At 37.3% G+C, this 25415-nt stretch overlaps 1 protein-coding gene across 3 annotated transcripts in view; it reads right to left on the bottom strand.

The window, feature by feature from the left end:
* Nucleotides 1-277: 277 nt before the first annotated feature.
* The window catches only part of SEC23IP (SEC23 interacting protein), a 41685-nt gene continuing 16547 nt past the window's right edge, over nucleotides 278-25415 (bottom strand). Inside the window, exons 9-19 of one of the 3 annotated variants that reach the window (XM_067561333.1) lie at nucleotides 24714-24922; nucleotides 23891-24009; nucleotides 22944-23114; nucleotides 22518-22613; nucleotides 19505-19717; nucleotides 18685-18840; nucleotides 17728-17830; nucleotides 15865-16050; nucleotides 14695-14857; nucleotides 9215-9315; nucleotides 278-5440 (exon numbers count right to left, since the gene is read on the bottom strand). In XM_067561333.1, the coding sequence (XP_067417434.1) occupies nucleotides 9234-9315; nucleotides 14695-14857; nucleotides 15865-16050; nucleotides 17728-17830; nucleotides 18685-18840; nucleotides 19505-19717; nucleotides 22518-22613; nucleotides 22944-23114; nucleotides 23891-24009; nucleotides 24714-24922 (1498 nt within the window). In that variant the 3' untranslated portion in view covers nucleotides 278-5440; nucleotides 9215-9233. Of the gene's footprint in view, nucleotides 5441-9214; nucleotides 9316-14694; nucleotides 14858-15864; nucleotides 16051-17727; nucleotides 17831-18630; nucleotides 18841-19504; nucleotides 19718-22517; nucleotides 22614-22943; nucleotides 23115-23890; nucleotides 24010-24713; nucleotides 24923-25415 lie in introns of those variants that run through there. The other 2 variants (XM_067561330.1, XM_067561332.1) reach the window with 2 other exon arrangements.

Here is a 25415-nt window from a genome sequence, read left to right as displayed (position 1 = left end):
TAGCACTGTAAATCCCTGTAATTGAGAACCTACTGCTACACAGACTGGAATGTTTCATTCAACTGATATTTATATAAATAAGACAAAGAAATCAGGTGATACGAGGAAAAGTACAACATCTGAAGAAATCTATCAAATGCTATTTGCAATAGCAGAAAAACTGAGTGAAGATCACAGATAATGGTTAAGAAAAAAAAGATCATCCATCCCTAGAAAGCTGAATATGTGTGTATTATGATGGGCGGTGAGGGGGTTAATCAGGAAGTGTTTTTGTAGATAAGGGAAGCCCAAAAGAAATAGAAGATTGATCATAGTATATTTAAATTATTTTGACATGTCATGCAATAATAATGGATGGAGTTTTTAAGGAAGGAAACTACTTGAGAGTAAGAAATCCAGCTCTCTGCTAATCTGTTGATCAACACACAAGATCAGAAGAAATTTTAGGATCAAGCTCAAGAAAGAATAGGAAGAAAGAAGAGTAAATGTTCAGTACTATGTGAGACTCAGTAGTAATTCTCTGTTGGATTAGTGTCCATGCAACTAAACTCTAAGTCATAATGTCAATCACCTCCACTATTTGCTCTGACAGTGGATTCTCTATGCTGTGAACAGGTGGGAGCGAGTGATTAGAGTATCACACAAATGGGACCTTTATGCAGGTAACATAACATTTACAATAGTAGGAAATGGTGAATACAAAACAGCAGACTAAAGGAATGTTAAGTACTTTTCATTAAAAGAAATTGACTGAAATTGACTATTTTCCACAAAATTATTTAAAAAGTGGTGTTATTTAAAGAAATATATCTGAATACAGAGCAGAGCTGTTCAGCAAATACAGTAATAACAGAAGTAGTGTGCATTATCTGGAAACTGGAAAAGAGAGAGGATGAATCATCTTAGTATCCCTTGTATCCTTTTCCATTGGGATTTTCAGAGTAAAAATTGGGGATTTAAAAAATACATGCAGTAAAATTAATGATTTTTACCTTTTTGCTTCATTTTTCAACATCTTTGAAAAAGTATACAATTATATCATCACTTCAATATTAGGATTCAATCTCGATGGCTATAATAATTTAAATTTAAGTAATTTTTCCTGCTTTATCCCTTTCCAAAAATCTGTGCCACCTTTTGTATTTTTAAATATGGGCCTCAATAATCTTTAATCCACCCTCTATTTCAAATCTCCCTTTGCCAGCACACCCAGCATTCATGATTAATTTTAAGAAAATAAAACATGGATACACAGTCAGGGGAAAAAATCAATGAGGGAAACTTTACAGCTCCTGTTTTCCAAGTGAAACTAGCAAAAAGATTCATTAATACCATCTTGAGGCTAGAAAAGCCTCAAAAGTCAATAAGTCACCAAAACCAGACCACATACATCCAAGTCTGTTACCAGCATTAAGGTTATTTCTAAGGAAAATTGCAGCAGGCAAGTTCATACAGGTCAGATGAGATAGCTGAAAGCTGTACAGAGACCAATAGGTTTCATATGACCCCAGAGAAATGTCAAGAAATTAAAGTCCAACTAGTTACAAAGCCTTTTCCTCAAAATTTTTGTTTGACACCATCAAATGCTGTACACCAAGCCTGGAGGCAGGGGGACAGAAAATATCCATAATTTAGAACAGCTATATCATACCTTACTTAGTAAAATTCAGACACAGTACAGCCATAGAAAAGGGCCTTAAATGAACTAAATGCTAGGAAAACAGAGACCAGTGAAAGTAAGTAATGAATTAAAAAGGCTTAAGGATAACTATCAAGTATTCTAATATCAAAGTTTCAATATTACATGCTTTTGTGCCCTTTTTTGTTGTTGCTAAATTATTTCTAAATTTAAGTAATCGTGCCCTGATACTTTGGTGATGGTCAACTTAGAAGTGTGTGTGATTTCCGTATCCTCTGTCAGATGCAAATTGGGCTTTCATCAGAAAACAACAGATACAGAATTAGGGGAACATCACTGAAATAGGTTATTAAGTTAAACAATTGACACCTTCAGGTTACAAAGACAACCTTAGAATTACTACATGGGTAGCTCAGTTCAAAGCTGATAATGGACTTGAGGAAATGAGAGAATAGGAATTGAGTTCACACTTATAGGACAAGTGACGTAATATACAGAACTGGAGGATATTAGGAAGGGATTATGAGATGACAGGTGTGTGTGCCCACTATGTAGATATAATGAAGCAGTGAGGTGGTGTAGTAACACTGCATTGGGGGCATGAGAGAAAAAAAATCAATATTTGAAGGTGAAGATGAATTTAATGCCACCGTGTACAATTTTTTGGAACACTAATAGTGGGAAAACAAACTGATTGGTACTTAGAGAAAAATAAGTATATGGAGCCCAACCCTATCTCCACTTAAATCAGCTGGAGTTTTGCCTTTGATGTAAATGGTAGCAGGATTAGGCCCATAGCATAGGGTGCACCAAATATATTGTCTTAAGAAAATGTTTTATCATATTTATATAAACTATTTTAAATGATTATATGTTAATTACTGTTGTTATGAAGGAGATTTTCTAGTTCAACAGCACCTAAAGGTCCCAGTCAGGAACACGGGCCCTATTGTGCTAGGCACACTACACACTCCCTAGAAAAATATCCCCAGAAGCTTACAGCCTAAGTAGCTAATAATCGAGAGTTCTGAAAGGAAAACCAAATACCAGGGGAGTCAGTTATACAGTAATACAATGCATGCTCTTGCCAGAGCACTTTGTTCCCCATAGCACATTTTCTAGTGCTCTCTTCCTGCCTAGATTTAAATGGCTGTTTTACTCTGACATTATGGGGTTGCATGTTTATTGCCTCAGTTACTTTCTGATCAACAGGGGTGTGCACAAGAGGGGGCAAGCAAGGGCACAGGCCACCCCAATAATTGTCAGTGGCATAGAACTGCTCCAGCCACGGAGCCAGGATGGAAGCTGACAGCTCCTCCAGCCAGGGACTAAGAGGGGGAGAGCTGGCGCTGGGGCCATGGAGTGGGGGAAAACGAACTCCTCCAGCACCAGGGCAGGGAGAGCAAGCTCCTCCGGTTCCAGGGGGAGAGGCAGCTCCTTTGGCTGCAGGGGGAGAGCCGGTTGCAGGGTGAGAGAATGCGCCCCTTCCAAAGCAGTCACATTTTCATTCCAATGCACTCCCCTGCTAATCAACGTCCTTGGTTTACAAGAAAGGATATTTTTACCTCTAGCGGATAACTCTGAAAACTGGATTTGAAAAATCAAGCTAGGGTTCCCCTCTTCTTCTACATGATTAAAGATTCTGCTGGTCAAATTATGTCCCACTACCTCCAAAGATTTGTTCTGTTGTGTCTCACCAACAGAACTGTTTACTAGATTCCAAGTTACAAGATGGGATGGAATCCAGCTTGCTATTTCAGCAGAGCCAACAGGATTTAAAAGCAGAAACTTCTGTCACAGCAGTAAGCAGAAATGACTGAATACATACAGAAAGCATACATACAAGATGATTAATGTGCAACTTTTAAAACTGTCACTTTTCAGAATATAATTCACATTTTAGGTGGTTCAAATGATGGAGATCCCCCCTAAGTCTAAGATCCCAGTCAGGAATTTTTTTCCCTGAAATAATTGCTTATCTCAGACTATCGGACAAAAGTGTTTTAAAAAAGGCTAATTTCCTTGGAATTGTTAATGGATTTAAAATATTCAAATTCAAAAATAACGTATCTATTTTAAGTAACTAATTATAACTGCTTAATCTGCTTTCAACAGTAATTTCCTTTCAGAGTAATGAACAATTAATATATAAGCAAAAAGCAAGTTGAATTCCCAACAGCATCCTCCCTTACTCTAAAAGTGATAAGTCACATCAAACACCCTCTAGAAAATTTTCATTAAATTTATTTGGTTTGCCTAAATGTATTCACTTCAGCACACTGTATACATTCAATGTTGTTGTAGATTCTTGAATACCGTTACCTCTCTCATTCTTTGGTATTTTGTCCAATAACATAGGTTACATGATCTGAATACCAATTTTACAGGTCTGAAATCTCTTGGGAAACATCTTTAATACAGGATTTAACTGAAGGGCTTGGCTTTTTCACTCATTGTGCCAGCAGCCAAGAGACTGGTCCATCCTACATATCTCTGGCAAAACTTGTTCTAATTTAAAGTTTCACTTCAATTTTTTTGTTACTGTATTAAATATTGAATATTCAGAATGGGAGAAGTGACACCAAAGGCATCCAAGTGCCTTTTCATGAAGTGAGAGAACAAATCATTCACTGCTGAGATAAGTACAAAAGCTTGCTGTAAAGATTCATTGGCACTACAGTATCTTTTAATTACACTAACCAAAAATATATACACAAAAATGTGTATTTTACATATACCCAAAAAAGTCACTGTGTTCCATAAGAAATCACTATGTAACCGTTAGCAACTTGTCCTTACTGCAATAACAGAAGCAAATGTTGTCAGCACTAGTTAGGTAATTAGCGTTGAAGATAGAAGCCCAGCATTCACAGAGACACTAATCCAGAAGACCTCACCCAATCCAACTTCCATTGATTTCACAAGATGAAAACAGAATATGGATCACAAGTCTTCACCTTGGCTGTTGCATTTAGCTCCCATAAGCTTGAAAGAGGCTCTACATTCACACGCCTTGGTGAGATAAATTAATTTTCCAATGTCAATGTCATGATTTTAGTTCTCAGGTAGATTAGCCACCAGGCCACACAAACAGCTAATTACCAAAATGAAATATTTGACTCATCCCTCTTTGCTCTCTACATTAGTTACATGCCAAGCAATGTGAATGCTGAACTTGCTGTAACAAATCTCTACATTTTCTATAGCAAAAGATCATTTTACCTCCAATGCAAAGAAGTCAGAGGGTTAAAAAGCTTTTATAAAATCTCAGCACTAGGTTTACAGTAGTAAGAAAGTCATTCTGACTGCTGGTTTTAGCAAATACAAATGGCTTGATGTAAAGCAGCTTAACTAAAATTCACATTTTGTTTTTAAAAGTAGAAACATTTCTTAAAAAGAGCAGATTATTGCAGTTTCTCAGCAAGTCCTTTCTTTAATAAAGGACATACTGCCTTGATAGAAAATACTCATGTATGACACCCAAATGAGACAAGGTAGCTAGAGAAGATAAATAATAGCTTGCAAGCCACAAATATTTCTTCACTGGTCATTTAAATTTGGCAATTGTACAACTAAATTTAAATAAGACGGTTAAATTGTGTCATTCCAATTATGCTTCCCAAACTGTGGTGCTGACTGTTTCACAATTTTTAAATTCTCTTGCAGTGAAAGAAGGCAGTATAGTTCTGGACTGAAGAAAAAAGTGCTGTTGTAATTCTGATTCTTGTCATCTGTGACTAGCGAAATACTGGAGGTTCCTCAAAATGATTTGTCAGCAAGCTAGTTGGAACATTAGATATGCTGTGCAGAGGAAAACAAAAACAGGAAAGGTGAAAAATAGAGAACTTTCTAGTCTTGCAATACTATTATGTTAAAACTAAACACATAAATGTTCATTTTCAAAGAGAAAAAACAGATTAAAAATCCACATATACCTCTCATCACTTTATAAAAATGAAATACCCGAAGGTCTATTCCCCCCACCTCAGACAACACGAAGAGGATTCACTCTGGTGATGGGAGTTATGATTGCAAATTGGAGTGATGGAGTGATGGGAGATTTGTGTCAAACCCCACAATGATGGTGGAATACATTCCTAAATATCCCAAAATTGAGCCCTCGGTACTGGATGTTGATTTCTGATCATGGGATCACTGTACCGTTGGATTAGCTATGGTGCCTATTTGCATAAGCTTACCCTTTAACTCATTTTATAGGATGGGCTATGGCATCTGAACAAAGAATTTAATAGCTCTGGCTTTTTATGAAGTTACATTAACTTACGTATCATGTACTTTGGAGGACTCACTACGAAAGAACTCAAAATATAAGTAGGGCATAAAGTTGGCTGGTAAACCATCTCTGATTAAAAATGTTTAGGGGATACAAAGACAATTGCACGTGCGAATGAACACCAATCATACAAAGTGACTTACTATGTAAAATGATTAAATCTGAATAGGCATGTATGTTAGATATGGCTGATTTAATGTGTTATACTTCTACTTGCTTGCTTGCTTCACACTGCTTGCTATTCTCAAATAGTGTTCGTTCTGGAGATTACAAAAACCCATGAAAAATCCACAATTTGTGCTTCCCACTGTATCATCAAAATTATTCCAGATGCACACCTTGCTCAAATTAATCTACATTATTACTACCAATTTATACACATAGCAGGAATTTGTAATTAATAAGCTAGACTTTTAGAGGTGATACATAGAGGAAGTAAAAATATGTTCCAACATTTCATATTTTTTTCACAACAGCATTATAGTTCATTTAAGAAACAAGTTATTCTTAGCATGCAAACATCCCTACAAAAAATCCTGTGAATTTTTCAATATTGTTTATAAAAGAGTAACTTCAAGAAGACAAAGCAGAATACTCATGTTAAATAAAACAGAGCGACGAGCATTGTCAAACAACAGCACACACAACTACACTCACTTCCTCGGACACTTCACCCCAAACTCTCTCTTTTTACTCTCACAAACACTTCACACCAGCTTCTGTCTTGCACAGTCCATGCAATAATTTACTTAATACTCATCTCCTACTCAGTCATCAACATCCTAAATTTAACTTATCCCCATTCAGCCCTCTGTCCACTAAGCATCATTCCACTTAATTCATCACTCTTTGCTCTCTCCATCTCTTGCCCCCAATTAATATAGTATCTTCCCTAATTCCCCCACATAATTCAGTTCCCAAATCTACTGTCACTCAGCAGAGACTTTTCAAAACTACACTAGCCATCTCGGCTCCTCACAGCTGCCTGAGCACATTTCTCTAATTAGGCTTCTAGTCTTTTCCTGATGGCAGAGACTTCTCTCCTCCTGACTGTTGTATGGTCAGATTACTCATGGAGAAGCTGGGACCTTATTCTTCCCCCACCCACTGGAGCTTTGTTCGCCTCCTTGGAAAAGAATAAGGAGCCACGTATATTGTGTCCCACTTCCTTGGGGTAGGAAGCAGTTCAGGACAGCAAAATAGGAAAGGTGTATAGGCCTGAACCCCCAGGGGATAAGGAAGGAAGAGGTCTGTTCCAGAAAAAGGGGATTCAGGGCTACTGCTGGATCTTCGTTCTTCCTGTTCATGAGCCCAGGAACTTAGAGGCTGCTCCTCCACTGAGTCTGCTTCTAAACAGCAGCAGAGTAAATGAAGTTCTTCCTGTAGGCCCAGCAGGGTAGCAGATGCTGTCCCTCACTGCATAGCTGCTACAGCACCAGCTGTACTAATCAGTTCTTGTTTTAAGGTTTTCTTTGCAACTATAAGAATAACAGCTCAGATTCTGCAGAACATGGCTGGTCACACTGGCCTGGGAAAAATGCTTACTTTTCCTAGAGGAGCTGAATTCTGCAAGGACTTTTTACATAATGCAAGCAGAGAGATTTCTTTTCACTGAAATAAAAGTACCAAATGCACCAAAGGGCATGGACTCCTCTCCCACTACTATTACACTACACTGCTATCTGAAGCATGGTGTCATATGCTTGCTGGCTAGCCACACAAGGACTGGGAGATCTCTGAGCGACTCCTAGAGCTGCTGCAACTGTACAACCCTCCTGATTTGCTCACTAGGAATAGACTGTGATATACTGTACATCCATACTCTTTTCCATGAGTGATAATGTGTATGCATCTTAATGAAAGAGTGTTCCAGTCTGCATGCCAGAAGCTCAGAAACCAGGAACGGGTTTGTTTAGAATGACTTGCCACTAAACAAACAAAATTATGTAGGATTTAAAAACAATCATTCTGTAGAGAGAACAGGTCAGTAAGGATTTTAACCGGAAAGGACATCAGAGTACATCAGAGAAAGCCAAGAGTACAACACTACAACTATGACGACTCCATGATGCTGTAGATGGCATCTTGACAATTGATATAAGCAGTTGTGTTGCTAGGCAGTAGTTTCAAATATGTTCCTTCTTTTTATATTGCTGCAGTTAAAAGACGTGCTGTCAATCAGCTCTGACATACTTCAGCAAAACAGGACCGGCATTAGGTTGGTGCACTACCCCCACTGGCAAGCATTTAAACTGGCTATTTAATACATTAGCAGCAGAAGCATTCCATTATAAAAATCTATTAATATTGCATAGCAGCAGCCCAGACATGTAGGCTACTCCTGTGAAAGTTCATATCCTCTCCTACAGATTGTGTTTTTTGACCTGTCTGTGCTTTTAATCATCAGGGCGGACACTATCCTCTCTTCATTTTATTGTTGGTACTTCTGAGAATGAGGAAAATATCAGAAGCTGCTGACTCCAGGAGGTACCTTCCAGAACATTAATGCAGAATGTCAGCAAGTTTTCTGGGGGGCAAAGAAGATTTCTCTCTATATAATATAATTTAATATCTCCATGTCCATAATAGTCAGTGCCTGAAAACAGCATCATCAAAGCATTGCATGAACATGAACAGTAACATTCACTGAGTCACAGCCAAAGAGAAAGAAACTATTTGTTTCATTAATTTCTGCAGCTCTGTTACCGTCTTGGTTGCTTTGATTACAATTTACACAAAAACCAGTAAAAATGGCAGAATGCTAACCAAAATGATATTTCCATTATCACCTCCAATTCAGACTCTGGCTCCTACGAAGTACTCTGTGGAAGAAACTCTCAGAGTGAGACACTTACTACTTTAAGTCTGACATATACCAAATATAATTTTATTCTGAGATACACAATATGTAGTTTATTTTGGTTCCTTTTAAAATGAGCTAGAATCTTTTGGGGGACTCATTTATGCTACAATTCTCAAGCTAAATTGCCTGTATTCCTCTATTATGTATTTGCCTGGGCAGAACTCTTTAGAAGGCAGGTTATTCTACTGTCTCTAACCCTTCCATTCCACACACATGCACAACCTTCACCAATCAGGGGAAGGATCATTATAGCCAGAACCACAGTTTGCACATTGCAACAACATTACATACTTTGTAGCTGCCTGTTTCATACTGTAAGCTTTCATGGGATAAGAAGAAGAAAACGGTCTCCAAAATCATGTCCACCAAATTATGCTGGGATTTAAAAGTATGCAGATCATATGAGAGCAACACTTACATATTCAGGTATTCACACATCAATGCTGCAGCTGTTCCGGACTGATATTCATTGTCCTGTATATTTCTTTGAGAAGCAGCAAAGCTGTGTCTTCAGATTCCCTATGAATAGAAAGAGTCTGTTAGGTTTTCTATAACCAACGTTCTATTGTGCTTGAGGAAAGTCTCTAGGGTTGTTCAAATATGGCACAAGCCTCTCTCATCTCCTTTCAAACCTGCCAGAAGACAGCTGAGTGAAAGAGATGGAATTATGATTATGATCTATATTAAATTATGTTACACTTTAAGGAATGCTTTTTATAGATTTCCAATACACAGTTAAAGTGCAACATAAATGTTGGGATTTCATAAATATTTACAATGAGATTCATTATACAGGTAATAACTACATTATACCCAGATATCCCTCTCAATACCTTGATCGTACATGGTAAAAATAAGCAACAAATGTTCAGGCAAAGAGATGAATGCGGGGGTTTCTTCCTCCTGAAGTTTTGGCTCACTCCACTGATGTCTTCCTGAGAAATCTTTTAATGTTTGATGCTCATCCCACAATCTTACATTGTGAATGGCAAAGCCACTATTATAGCATTATCCATTAATGGTGATAGGGACCATGACAACAGCATATATATACCATTATCACCCATTTCCCCAAAAAAGACCATTTGAATTCTTGGGTCATTACCTGCTATGCTGCTCTTGCTTACTCTGATTAGGTGGAAGCTACTTTAATATGGTTTGTCTATTAGCGTAACAAATCTTTAGACAGAAAAAAAAATAACCACAGACTGCCACCTTGTGTTGAACACAAACTACACATAAACACTATTCATGATAAATATAAATCCAGACAACGAAGGTTTGTGCAGAAGAAATCACCACCATTGGAATTTATTATTGATTAGATTGGGGAAAACCAACCACCAGAATAAACTGTTATACTCCTGGCATACATCAGGATTGGATCCTTGAAAGAACATCCTCTATACAACTATACAACATCCCCTATACAACTATCAATTTACTACCATGTAAATATTATCAACATTAAAAAGTCCCATGAGCTAAGACTTCAAGTCCTGTGATTTAACCATTAGACAATGCTGCCTATTTCTAATTTTTACTTTCCAACAGCCAAAAGCCATTTCAGTGGCACCTGATGACAAGAACAATAAGCCTCCATTATTGTGAACATTACAGTAAAACCACACAATACTAGTTTCACTCAGCAAAAAAGACCATTGTTTTGGATGAACAATTTTAGTTTACTTTTGTTTTTCCAAATACCGACTGGTCTTTGCAGCAAGAGAAAAAGATACTATTGACTAATCATTAGGATTTTTGAGGATCCATTGTTGTTCATATTGTATACAAGTCATGTTATCTATCACCTCCTACAGTTTACATACATGGCAATGTCATCCCACAGCCCATGTCTATTCAAATGTGCTGTTTGTACTGTGGAAATAAAACACACGCATTTAAGATACACAAAAGTGGGAAATTAAGTATGCATGAGAGTGAACACAGACTGGCAGCTTTTTTTCTTTCAACGGGTTATTGCTGCTAATGCAAGTCACACTATAACCCGCTCTATCTGAAATGCATGAAATTAGCTTAAAAATACTGTTTTAAATTCAAAATCCAGATAAAGTAATGGTGTTCTGCATGGTCAACTACATGATGGAATTGAAACGTGCCTTTTCATGTTCTAAAAACCAGCTTTGATACCATTATACACAGAAGTGGTAAAAATCATAATTGTCAAAGATTTGAAGGAAGATCCATTTGTGGCAATCCTTTTTCTTTATATTGTTAAAGTTCGATTCATACCTTGCAATTTCATTACCACACAACGGAGCAATAAAGTTTTGCTACTTCTTGTGCTCTAATATCTCTTCAGGAATGTCAAAACAAACAGGGTGCCCTTGCCAAGCCTTGAAAAATTATCTTTGCTAACATGTATCAGTTTTGAGTACCAAGTTCAGAAAACCAATAAAGTCAAAGCAAAGCATAACAGGTGAGCTAAGAATATAAATTTGTTTCTTCGCAGAAAATTAGCAGTTATTTCAGAACAAAATGATCATGCTACCTAGATGGGTGCATGCACTTTTGAGTGACATTCCACAATAACCCCCGAGAAAAACATTGGTTTCTAAAGAACTCTAGTTTGAAAATACCAGAGATCTCAAACACCTTCTAAAATATCACAGCTTAAACTCTAGGTGTAGTCAATTCAAAACGTCACCTGAAGAATAAGTCAAATTAGAAATTGTACAATTCAGCCACATAAAACATGATGTCCAGAAAAAAAAGTGTTGGCTATTTAAATGTCAATGAGGGAGGCAAGTGGGGGCTTGTGGTATCAGATGATTAAGGATGCTGTTATAAAAGGTTGAATCTAAATTCATGCCATGAGGTTCAACTGAAGTAACGTCTTCAGAGAGACTCGCTAAATCAGTGATTCCCAACCTGTGGCCCAGGGGCTTTCAAAGTGGCCCGCTTCTCCCCTCCCACTGCCTGCATAGGGAGCCGCTGCCTAAGGACCCAGGCGGAGTGCACTGCCGTGGGGCTAAAAGACTGGTGCCAGCTCTTCAGGCTGACTGGTGGCTCTTCAAGGTTGTAAAAACGGTATCTGTGGCCCATGAGACAAAAAGGTTGGGAACCACTGAGCTAGATGACCTAGCTGGATAACCTAAGTAGAACTGTGTGTACAGAACTCCAAGTGGCTGACCACAGCCAATATCCTAGATTAGAAGAGTCTGAGGCTCAAAACAGAGGCTGACATACCTCTGCTAGGTTGCTCATTAACAGGACCTTGAGGTTGTGGGTCAGCCAGGAAGTAGCATTTACACATGGTTCTCTTGGAGGCAGCTTGATCTAACATACCAATGTCAAAAGAAACAAGAAGCTTAACAGGGCTTTAGTCGGCTTTACATAAAAGCCAAAGGATCTTTTAATATTGAGTTTGATACAAAGATCTTCCTAGTCACAAGAAGAGATATTGGCAGAAGGTTTGATTAAGTGTGAATACTACGAGTGACCATCTTATACTTCTGAGGGAATGTAAGGTGGATGTTATCTTGAGCCTCACTCAGAGAGAGTCAGTGCTCCTCAAGAGTACAATTCTCAATGCTAATTGCCCACACACGATAAACCCTATCTCCTTTACATAACAAGCAAAAAACTTGCTCATTGTAAAGGTTTTCCTTTCCACAAGGTTGCAAAACTTGGAGAATTAGAGGAATATTTCTTCCCAAAAGGCAAGCTGATCTACATTACACTCACTGTGTACCTTAGATACTTAAATGGCCGCAATGGAAAAGGGCAAATGTAGTGCCAATCTATAAAAAGGGGAATAAGGATAACCTAGGGAATTACAGACCAATCATCTTAACTTCAGTACCTGGAAAGATAATGGAACAAATAATTAAGTAATCAATTTGAAAACATCTAAAAGACAACAAAGTGGTAAGTAACAGTCAACATGGACTTGTCAAGAACAAATCATGTCAAACCAACTTAACAGCTTTCTTTGACAGGGAAACAAGCCTTGAAGATAAGGTGAAAGCAGTAGATATGATATATCTTGACTTTAGTAAGACTTTTGATACTGTCCTGCATAACTGCCTCATAAGTAAGATAGAGAAATATAGCCTAGATGGAGCTACTATAAAGTGGGAGCTTAACTGGTTGGAAAACCATTACCAGAGAGTAATCATCAGTGGTTCACAGGTAAGCCGGGAGGGCATACTGAATAGGGCCCGCAGGGATTGGTCCTGGGTCTGGTTCTGTTCAGTATCTTCATAAATGGTTTAGATAATGGAATAGAGTGTACACTTACTAAGTTTGCAGCTGATACCAAGCTGGAAGAGGTTGCAAGTTCTTTGGAGGATAGGATTAAAATTCAAAATGATCTGGACAAATTGGAGAAATTGTCTGAAGTAAATAGACCGAAATTCAATAGGGACAAATGCAAAGTACTCAACTTAGGAAGGACCAATCACACATACAAAATGGGAAATGACTGTCTAAGAAGGAGTACTCTGGAAAAGGGCTTGGGGGTTATAGTGGATCACAAACTAAATATGAGTCAACAGTGTAACACTGTTGCAAAACAAGCAAACATCATTCTGGAATGTATCAGCAATGTTGTATGCAAGACACAAGAAGTAATTCTTTCCACTCTATCCCGTGCCCATAAGGCCTCAACTGGAGTATTGTCTCCAGTTCTGGGCACCACATTTCAGGAAGGATGTGGACAAACTGGAGAAACTCCAGAGGGGAACAACAAAAATGATTAAAGGTCTAGAAAACATGACCTATGAGAAAAGATTGAAATAATTGGGATTGTTTAGCCTAGAGGAGAGAAGACTGAGAGGGGATATGATAACAGTTTTCATATACATAAAAAGTTGTTACAAGGAGGAGAGTGAATATTTGTTCTCCTTAAATTCTGAGGATAGGACAAGAAGCAATGGGCTTAAATTGCAGTAAGGGAGGTTTAGGTTGGACATTAGGAAAAGCTTCCTGTCAGGGCAGTTAAGCACTGGAACAAACTGCCTAGGGAAGCTGTGGAGTCTTTATCAATTGAGGTTTTAAGAACAGGTTAGACAAACACGTGTCAGGAATGGTCTAGTTATTATTTAATCCTGCTTTGAGTGCAGGGGACTGGATTAGAAGACCTACTGAGGTCCCTTCCAGTCCTACACTTCTACGGTTTTACAGTAATATCTGAGTACCTCACAATCTTTAGTCATCTTCACAACACGCCTTATAAGGCAGGGAAATGCTATTATCCCCATTTGACAGATGAGGAACTGAGACAGAAACTATGGGTAAAATTTTCAAAAGCTCATAAGTGACTTCAGAGCCTGAGCTAATTTGCAAGAATCCCTTTGTGTTTTGTTTTGAAAATTGTTCTTCGGGACTTGCCCAAGATCATAGAAGCCTATGCAGAATCAGCAAATCCAGGTTCCCCAAGTGCCAGGTTAGACTCTTAATCACTGGACCATTTCTCCTCTTTGTAGAACTGTATCAAAAGAAAACATTTCTTTCACCACTGTGCACCAGCAAAATCATGCCAAAATTGAAGGTGTGTACTCATTAGTAAAAATCCAACATAGCTTGTATTGTTTCTAACCTACTTCAACAGATATCCTCTTTCCACCACTCCTGGTCAGTGTTATACTGAGGAAAAATCATGTGTAGAGCATTGCTATTTCTGTCAAAAACAACAACAAAAAAGGCCTGGAAAATGAAGCTCTATAGCATATATGTCAGAAAGATCCTCCAAATTTTCATTATGAAAATGCTAAAAACAAGTAGCACTATTCTTGTTATTCTCACTTTGGTCACAGATAAACTGTATAAAATAACAAGGGGACTGGTAATTAAGTAAACAACTGACAAATATATATAACTACACTAGAAAAAGCAAAGCTTATGGAATTACAGAAAAGAATATGTAATTCTTACCAATAACACAAATGACTCTGTAGAGCAAAAAGGTATTCATTGAAACTTTCTATTGGTTTTTCCTGTAGAACATAGTCAATACGACGTCCTCCGTTTAGCATCCCAACTTTTACTAAGAAGTCCTCGTCCTTCGAAAGATCTGGACTTTCAGCAATCTTTTCAGCTAGAATTGATAGTTTTAACATTTAAGTCAGTCACAAGCTCAAACCTTTATTCCTGCTTGATTCTATGACTGTAAACAGATATCACCATTTTCTACATTTGTTTCTGGGAAGACAGTAGTAGCCTCAACTGAAGTGTGTTACATTGGAATAAAACAAAAGTAAGTTCTTTGCTGTCCTCCATGTGGCTGATTATTACAGCTGTGGGTCTGAGTTTATTTTTATTATATATTTCAAGATCAGCGCAACTTTGAAGCACAGAGTCTCTACAAGATATTAGACAGGTAATTAAGAACCACATCTCACTATCCATTCATGTGGTTTTATTCTATCATGCAGTGATTAATAACCATAAAAATGAATTGTTTCAATCTGTTTCTTCAGCAGCAATGACCATCCTTAATTGATTGTGTGAGACTAAAGAAGTATTTGTTCATTCTACCCAAATAACAAAAGCACACAATGGTAAATAATACCTGTCAGACAAGTGATAGCAGGCAGGAAACAAGCCCCCAACTTCCCAAGAGATTAATGTTTGTAGAAGACAATATGTATTACTTAGACACAATGTTCATTTCAGTTTCTCCACATCCACTTTTTCTGACTCTTGTCTTACTATTTAGCTTGGCCTTTTTAGGCAGCAGAGCTTAATTAAAAAGCAGAAATCCCACAGATATTTAATATCTGTTTACTCATTTTGCTTACAGAAGAGTGAAGGCAAGACATTTAGAAACTTGCTCTTAACATCAAGATCAATTGTAAGATTACACGAATATAAAGCCTCCTTTGAAGCAGATGCTGTTAAAGTTTAATTTAATAAAAGGCAAGGAAATGCAGTACCAAATACGAAGTATAACATGTTAAGAAACTGAAAAAGTATATTTTCCTAGACAAGATCACATTGTAATCAAACTAAAAATCTAACATTTCTAACAATCATTTGAGCTTTGATGTCTCCACGAATCTGAGATTAGCATGCTAAAAGAACATCAGTGAAATGTCAACCTACCATCTACCACTTGTTTTTCTTCTTCCTCTTTAATTTGATTAGCTACCTTCTCCAGTTCTGCTTGTAGCTGAGTTGAAGAGGTGTGAGCACGTGCAAATTCATTAAGAGTCTGCCATGCGCTCTTTAAAGAGCTGATAAAACCCTGTTTCAGATCTGATCCCATACGAGAGAGAGAATCTTTCAACTCTAAACAGATCACAATATCAGAAAGATTATTAGTGAAAATATTAAGTGAATATAAACACAATTTTTAAGAACTAGCCAAAGTTACCAATTATTGGTGCATATCTGCCTATGCCTCTTATTCTTCTTGATTAAAAGATGACATAGAACATAGAATTTTCACAATGAAATCAATATTTTGCCACCCATGTTTATTTTTTAAATATGTTAAAAAATGTACATGCTCAAGTTAAATTAAGAGTCAAGAACCAAAGATGAGAGACCTCTTCCCCACAACTAAGCATGTCACCAGTTTGCTTCTAACACTTGCATATATAATGTGAAAATTTTGGGTTTGAAAAGCAAAACAGTTGCAAGGGTATTCAAGAACAATCAGCACTTTCATGGAAAGTATCCTATACTGAAACTCAACTAATCAAATTACCAGGGAATCTGTTGAATGTTTACCCTTTTGCTATCAAGTGCAGTCAAACTAGCTTTTCTCTGACTTCAGGAATGAGTGTCTCACTCTATTTGCTCTTTAACATCCATTTATTCTGACCATTATAAACAAAATTCCTCTCTAATGACAGACTTGTCTATGAACAACTCATTTATCCTAAGAAATTTTAGTCAGTAAGAATGCACTATACATTTTTCATCTATGATCCTGACTATGTGCAGAATTCTCTCTTCTAAGAGTCTTAACAACAGGTTGCATTTTGAGAACTTCTGCAACAGGAGTTTTTGTCATTTGAACAATGAAATTGATTTCCTTATTTTAGTATGTCTAGTGGCTGGTAAATGAGAGAGTATAGAGGCAGCAACTTTCAGGACATAATTTTAGGAGAAGCAGATTGTGATAAAGCCATTTTTGAGCATAGAAATACAGATGACCACAATGAAGACAACCATTGTGCACCAGTGCTGTAACTGATCATGCTGGATATGGCCACCTCATCCTGTTCAGATGATTTCGTCCTTAAGCTCCAGAAGAAGTCAGAACTCCCTCCAGGTCCCTGACAACCTAACTTGAGAAAAGTTCCTTATAATCCTGAAATGTGTCATTTTAACCAGGGGCATGTGAATTTAGACACAAGAGTCAAGAATCCAATCCAATTTACACCCAATACAACTACTGTCTAAGTAAGTGTCTTTTTGTGAATACTCCACAGTGATGCCATGCAGAAAGGCTGTCTAGCTCAGTAACATGAGGAACAATGTCCACCCAGGGTGGGCAATATTTTTGAGCTATATGTGGGAGTGACAGAGTTTCAGGCATTGGGAAAGACAGTTGAATTCAGTTAACTTGGCTACCGCCTCTTACCCACAGAATCTTAAGAATTTAATATGAACAGGACAATTACCTGCAACTAATAAAAATACACATTCAAAGTAGTGATGTTACAACTTGATTGTTAGGCAGCCTCAATTAGCAATAGGGCTAATATTTTCAAAACTGAACAAAGACTGTGGGTTCTTAACTGGAGACACTTTAAAACAGCCTGATTTCAGAAAGTGCTGAGAATCTGTCCTTTGAAATTAAGCATCCTTCAAAGTAACTCAGGTTGGGTCCCAAAGAACTGAGGCAACCAAAAAACATTTGTTCCTTTTGAAAATCTTGATCTACAGTATTTGATGCATTAGAAAACCATATAAACTACATACACACACTAAAATATTCATATAAAAATCTTTTACCAAGATGAAGTCTTTTTCTGCCTTTGTGGTGTGGAATGAGAACTGGTTTTATGTCCAAGTCTGGAATAATCATAGGTTCTAACCTATAAGCCACTGGGTCAAGCTGCAAATAAAGAGAAAACCAGCATAACTCAAGTTATTTGACATTTAGCTATCCAAAATTTTAGTGACATTTCACTTAAAGAAACCAGCTGACAACTAGTAAAGATAAAAAATTGTAGATTCTGTCTTTTTCAGTTAATTCAAATGAACAAAGGTTTAGTTAAATTGTAAAACACTGCTGGTTCATTAACACGAGTGTTTTCATTCTCTTAGATTCAGAGGATCTAGGAGAGGATACTATAGCAGAGATGAGCATTATTTTGCCCCAGGTCTTTAACACAATACATCTAGTGCACAAAGGATCTCTCTTGCTACAGAATTAGCACTATCAGTAACCATTCAAAACACCACAAAATCTTGCAATACACCACTCAACTATGTTGAGAAGCTACATGGAGTCAAGACAAGAACTCATTTTCCCCAGTTTCCAGTAATTCATATAGCTGATATACTGGTTAGTATCATGACAGTATGGGGATGAAGAAACAGATAAATATATTGTATTTTACAATAACTACAAAAGAGCTTCCTAATCTCAATGTGAAGATCAGTAGTGGAGAAAGATAAAGAGCACACTAAAAGTCAGATAAAAGAAAACAGATTCTCACTAAGATTATCATTTTGGAAAGTGAAGAGGACAAGTTGCAAGATAATTGGGCTAGATATTAAGTACATAACTTGCAACCAACTAATTTTCTGTAGAGGCTGAGAAAAAACTGAGGATGACTGCAATCTTTAGGGGATGATGACAGTTTTTAGATTACTTTTGGTGTTTAAGAAGTTCAAATGCAGTTTTCCCACCTTCCTTTCACCTAAATTACTTGAAATCCAATCTCACAGGTACTTCTCACTCACTGGATGGTAAATATTGAAGAATCCCTTGCAGGTAGGAAGTTTATAGTTCTCATCAATCTTCTCCACTCCTCGTACAGAGAGGAACACACCAACTGGAGAACCCAGGGCAAAGAAATTCTCTGGTTCGAAGTCTAGCACGCTGTAAGCCACAGAAACCTAGCAGGCACAGAGTAATCAAACAAAATAAATACCACTTCAAGTATCAGGCAATTCATTTTAAGCCTAACTAAAAAGGAAAGATGGTGACTGACTCAGCAAACACCCAACAACTCGCTAGTTCACACTGCAGAGTGGCAGATATTTGCTGAGATATTCTGCCCATATTGTTTACGTGGAGAATCCTTACAAAGGCAACTTAAAACCATACAGGAAAGTATATGAAGCTAAGTCAAGTCTGAAATATTTCCTGTTAGTTTATTTTTTAAAAAAACCAAGAATAGACCATTCAAAATTTAGGTCTACAATGATATAGAACAACGGTAACCTGTAAGCATGCAAAGAAAACCCAAATGACCATTCAACACAAGTCCATGTGCTTAATTTAGCATAGGAGACTTTGATTTGGGAATGGAGCCACCACTAGCCACTCTGAAGGGGCGAAATTAACTGTGGTGGTCTCATTACTGAAAGCAAAACCTAATGCTAATTTTAACAAGCCCTCCCATAACCCATAATAATAATAAAAAGAGATAACCGAGTTCGTCTGCATGGCTAAAATGAAGTGGGATGTTTTTAATTTTTTTGGTTTTGGTATATATATGTATAGTATAATAGTATATAGCACTATTCTCAAATGAGATGTTTTAACTATCAATCTTACCTGGCCAGTACCAACTTCAAAATACTCATAATCAATGTTCACAGAAGAAACCAAGGCACCAACAGGCAGTTTTCTCCTTGACCGCTCATGCAGCCTACCATATTCTGAAGTGGCAATGGAAGTAGCTTCTTCTTTTGCTTTCTGTGCAGCTTCTTGACTTTGCGCCAAGGCCACCATCATTGCTTTTTTTTCTGCTAATGCTTTTTTCTGTTCCTATTGAAACAAAGTTTTCAAAACCAGGAAAAAAGTTGATTACTATGGCAACTTTTCTCAGTCCCTATCTTGGATTTTCAGATGTACTTTATGCATTTACTATTAGTCAGCTTCAGATGCCAGAAGCATACCACTCATCCTCTTTTTTTTTTTTTTTTTTTTTTGGGGGGGGGGGGGGGGGGGGGGGGCCCTATTTCTACCAACCTTTCTTATGGAACATTATGGGAACCCGCACAAAGGAATCTGGGGCACAGCTAGTTTGAACACTTGCAGGTAGCCAAAAAAGGTATCACGGCATGAAAACTGAGAATCTCTGCCTCATTACCCAATGAAGCAAACACCACATTCTTTGATTCTTCCAGTTGATAATGACTAGTTGCCAAGTCACCGAATGAGTTAACATTTATTTTACGTTTATGTTAAGAATAGTGACAGAAGACAGATGGAAAGCATTCTTCCATCTATCAATCTTTGTAAATATTGTTTATAGCGGGAAATTAATTAGTTCAATATTTGAACAAATGACAGTTTTGTTCATTCTCTTTTACAAAAAGCATAGAAAGCTACTACTATGATACCACATGCTTATAGTAGACTACCAGGTTTTCTATCACTCCTAAGTTATATGATGATTAAACTTCAGACCACCTCAAAACGTTTAAGTCTACTGAACTACTCTTTATGAATTAAAAGTTGTAAGAACTCATAATTTATCATATTATCTGAGAATCTGTGAGCTACCTAGAATTATCTATTGGTAGCAGGTAACCTGTTGACTTTTTTCTATGAAACTCAGTTTTGCTTTGTTATTCAAAATGCTAAACCACATTATCCTTGTATAAACTCTGCAGAAGAATGTTATATGTGCAGTGTGGAGATCAACATACATGATAAAGTAGATTTTTATTGCTAATCTACAGAAATCTGTTTAAAAAATCAAGTCACATTAACTCTTCTCCTTATTAAAAATTTAGCACATTCCCAAGATGCCACAGAAAAGATCTATAAATCTGGTATAATTCAAAAAATTATTAGGCATTTACTGGAAATTCTGCAGGGATTTCTTCCCTTATTCTTTTGCTCATTACTATTACAGTTGGTGGGGGGAGGAGAGCGGGAAGGAAAAAAAATCAAAGATTCTGAGAGTACCAACCTAAAGGAAAAAGCGAGAACTTGTTTTTCCCCCAAAGGTTTTTAATTCATTGAACTATATATTAAATCATTACTTGGACAAATGAACTATGGTTGTGTCTGGTTTACTGAAATATAAACAAGCAGAACAGTATTTAAAAATTAAGCTTATCTGTTTTGTTTCTGATAGGAGGGTGCAATGTTTGAAGTCCCTCCCAACATTTAGGGCTCCTACCTAATGTCCCCTTTGCTATGGAGGGAAGGAGACTCTCCATGGTGGGGGGAAAAACTATAGTATCAACAGATTTTTTTCCATCTGCATTTCAACCAAGATTGATTGGATCAACAGCAACTGGCTAGCAGTATGAACACAGCATCACAGATGGGGACAAGTACACCTCTCCCGAGTTTCACTTATTCTTAGCTGACTTTTGGATGTGCTTGTCAAGATGCTTCTGAGCACATACAAGAAGGATCTTTGTTATTTATGACTTTCAAAAACAAATGGAAGGGATGGGGTTCAGGCCTTTACTGACTGCAGTACAACCAAGATCTAACGTCCATGCTGATCTCTGATTAAGCCAGCTGATCATCAGGAGCTATTGAGGATGTGGCTCTGCTCATTCTTCCTGAGCAAGCACCAAGAGGACAGTGATGAACAATGGTTTATCTTCTTGTAGGGTTCTATCCTGTCAAGCCTCCTACTTAGCAGCCATACATGCATAGTAAGAGAGATTGAGTTGGTTTGAGCAGTAATTCCAGCAGTTTCTCATTGACATTCTTATTTCTACTTAACATCAAATTCATATTTTGGGTCTCCTTGTTTTTCCAGTTCCTGAATGAGTTAGGATCATGCATGAAAGCTGGCTGGCTTAAGGTCAAACCATACAACACAGCTGATGGTAACAGGCAGAGGGAAACATTTTCAAGAGTTGACAGAGGCTGTGGCTGCTCCTTTATTTTGACGAGCCTTTATTTTGAGAGGCCTTTGAACAGCCTTCACCTGCTGGTCACATCTCTCTTGCTGACTAAAAAGATTGGTAGTGTACAATGCATCAATTCAGTGTAAAAAAAAAACCCGAAATATGTGGGGCAAGATTTTCTGAAGTACCTAACTGACTTTGGAACCTGAGTTCTATTGACTTTCAATTGGATTTAGGCTACTAAAAAGTCATATAAGCACTTCTGAGTATTTTACCTGTGATGACTAACATATTTAATATACTTTTCCGACAATGTAAAATATAGTTTGGCCCTAACTTTGTCCAGCATAGTACATTTGGAAAGAAAAATTACTATATCTGAGGGAAGTGTGGGTTTAAAAAAAAATTGTCAAACCTTTTAAGTTAAGCAGTTTTAAGGCTGAGACTGGTTTATACTATGTAGTATTGCAGCAAAAGGTTTGTTATTACTATCCACAATGTCCTTTGCACAGCTTTTAGGTGTTTAATAGTTGAGGCAGCAGACAGTTTTTAATGACATGCTGCATATCCCTCTTAAGTGCATAGAGCTTTTGACAACCTCTGATGTGGCAAGTATATGTTTTATATAAAAGTACTGAAATCATCTGGGCTATTACATAACAGTAGAGAATGTTACGTATTAGTAGAAACACGAAACATTAAATAATGCAAATGTAAATGCATAATAAAAACAATGAGTATTTTACCTGTTTGGCTGCTCTGTCTTTTACAAAGTTGGCAATTTTTTTTCTTGGTCCAAGAGGTATACCCATTTCCTTCAGGTCATCAACTGTACACATCAGCTGGAAAAAAACCCCAAAAAACAGACAGCACTTCTTACTTTAGTGACTTGCATAAGATAACGTCTTAAAATTAGTTAAGTAAACTCAAATAGTGAAGATTAAGATTTACTCAGAATTAAATAAAGATCAAGGCAGAGTAAAGGACAGCAATAAATGTACAAAACCAGGAGACCAAAACCTACTTAACTGAAATTCTTATGGAATCACATAATATTTCATCAATGTCACGTACAATTAAAGTTTCAATTAAAAAACAAAAAACTATTTAGACTGAGCTCTAAAGCAAAAGATTTTCTGGTTCCCAATGCCAACTTAAACTGTTAGTTGTACCAGAGATTCCATATCAATTCTCTCCTTTTCAAATGTGTCGATATACTCTGAGAGACTAAGCATTTCCAGAGCCTTCTGTAAGGTTGGAACTTCATCTTCCACATCAGGATCATAGAGTTCATCACCAGAAGGAGTAACCACGGGCACCAAGGAGTTGGTATCCTCTGCCATCTTGAGAGAAGATTAAAACAGCATAATGAGATTGACAGAGTGAGGCGTTAACAGCAAGCTCCTATAAGCAAAATATATGCTAAACTAGATTTTTAATATATCAGTAACAGCTGAGCATTGTTAATCATCTTAGCCTCAGAGCTTTAAAGAAAACAAATAGCAATCAACATCAAATTTGCTCCCAGTAAGAATGGACTGAGTCTAAATGAAAATACTTATTTAAAGAGAGACTAAAATGGCAATAGGATTCCAGGAGTTTTGTATCTCCATGATTTATACATCGAATGCAGTAACTTTAAGGTTAAAAAAAAAAAAAATAACTAACTACCATTACTCTCCATCTGAGACCTGAGAACTAAAGTAAATGGCTCCTCCTCATGCATATCAATCATCACTCTCAAAGTTCTGCAAGCATTTTACCTCTCTTTTGCTGACTGCTTTACCTCACTTTCCCTACTTGCTCAATGACAGAGGTCATCACAGAGCCACTATTTAGAACTTAAAGAGTTTCCAGGTCCCAGCCCCATGTTCAAATCCACTAGACAGAATTGCTTCCAAAGACATTTAAGTTTATGTGCTACAGGGAACCACAGGAATACAGACTACAGAAACGCATAAACTTACTATTTATTAGACTGCATTTTTCCATTACTCAGTAAAAATGTACTATCACATCATGTACTTTGTTAAACTGATAACAGTTCTGACAGCTTGAGAAACAGCTCCAAAACACCACCAGAGGGAATCCATTTCAAAATTCAGGTATGCAAGTATACCTGCTTGTCACGAACACCCACATCATTCTGAAGCCCATTAACAGCAGTGGGATGTCCAGAGTTTCCTGATGAAGTCAAGTCTTTCTGGTTGGACAATATGTCAAATAAAATTAAGGCACCTGGAGATGTAAAGTAAATTGTTTTGAGTAAATATTCCAGTTTTCCTGATCAAGTAACTTAACAAATAGGACTTCTTGGTGACAGCAGTGGCTGGAAGTAGGTTGCGAGAAAGTTCACTTAAATAGTTTTACAGAAAAAAAACAAAAAATATGATGTTTAGCTACTAAACTTACACTGATGAGAGAATAACTAGTGTAGAGGAACTGCATAAAGCTGTTTCACTTAAACAGAAATTACAATAGCCAACATCACCTTTACTCACTACCTCGGTGTATGGCATCTTCCTAGAGACAGGACTGGAGGAGATGCAGAGCCCTGACAACACAGCCAGGAATTCATAGCTTCATAATACCAATAAGGCAGGGTAAGTCTTATCCCCATTTTACAACTGGGGAAAGGAGGCATGGAAGTTAAGTGACTAACCCAAGGTCACATATCAAATAGCTTTTTTAAGATTAGACTAGAATCCAAGTCTTTTGACTCCCATCCCCATGCTCTAACCTCTAGATCATAATGTTTCTTAAGAATTGAGTAGTATAAATTGACTATATTAACATTTTGCATTAGGAGCCACCACCACTCCAGAGAACCACGATGGTATTTCAGATCAGTTTTTCTCACACTTAAACACAGTTTGCATTTTCCTCAATCTAGCATTGCTAAATTTTATACAAGGAAGTAAACAGATATATTAGTAGATTACCTAAACTGTGCCCAGCAACAGAGACTCCTCCTTTAAAGTCTGGGTTGCGACTCTTGAAAAGTGCATGTAGGCGGTTCATTTCCATGCCTACTTTATCCACAATGGTCTGACAATAGGTTGGGCTGTTGTAAAACAGTATATCAAGCAAGGTCTCGTTGGTGAAGTGGCGCAGACGTCCAATGCTTGGCAAAGTGATTTTTTTAATATTCCTGGTGGTGCAAAAATGTTAGACGTAGAATGATTATTTTAGAAGTCTTTATAAGAGCTTTGCAGTTCCATTTTTCCAAGGTTTAACCATCTGGCAATCAATTCAGAGTACCCTAACCATAGCAGTCATGTCTTCCACACTCCTCAAACCAAAATAAAACTTTCTGGCTTCATCTCATACTCATACATTAGTGCCATTACCTTCTCTTTAATTGTTAGTGTACTTATTTCTGTTAAGGAGCTAATATGTTTCTCAACCTACTTTTATGTCTAGGTTTGAAGAGAAACCTGCAATATTGCTTCATTGGAGTTTTGCCCTCATGCTCTGGGTGGGGGTGATGGGAAAAAAAGACTGTATATAAAAATAGGAAGTGAAGTGCAGCCTCCTGACAGACCACACCAGAAATGAAGGGGAGAGAATAAGTGAACAATGAGGGAAGAGACAACAAGAATGGGACTACAAAGAGGGAGGCTACAAAAGAAGGACAAGCAATG

The sequence above is a fragment of the Emydura macquarii genome, unplaced genomic scaffold (genome assembly GCF_026122565.2).
Source record: "Emydura macquarii macquarii isolate MOO-44397 ecotype Brisbane River unplaced genomic scaffold, CSIRO-AGI_Emac_v2 contig_2372, whole genome shotgun sequence".
Classification (NCBI taxonomy): Eukaryota; Metazoa; Chordata; order Testudines; family Chelidae; genus Emydura; species Emydura macquarii.
Note: the sequence above shows the minus strand (reverse complement) of the source record. Positions and strands in the feature narration are given on the sequence as shown.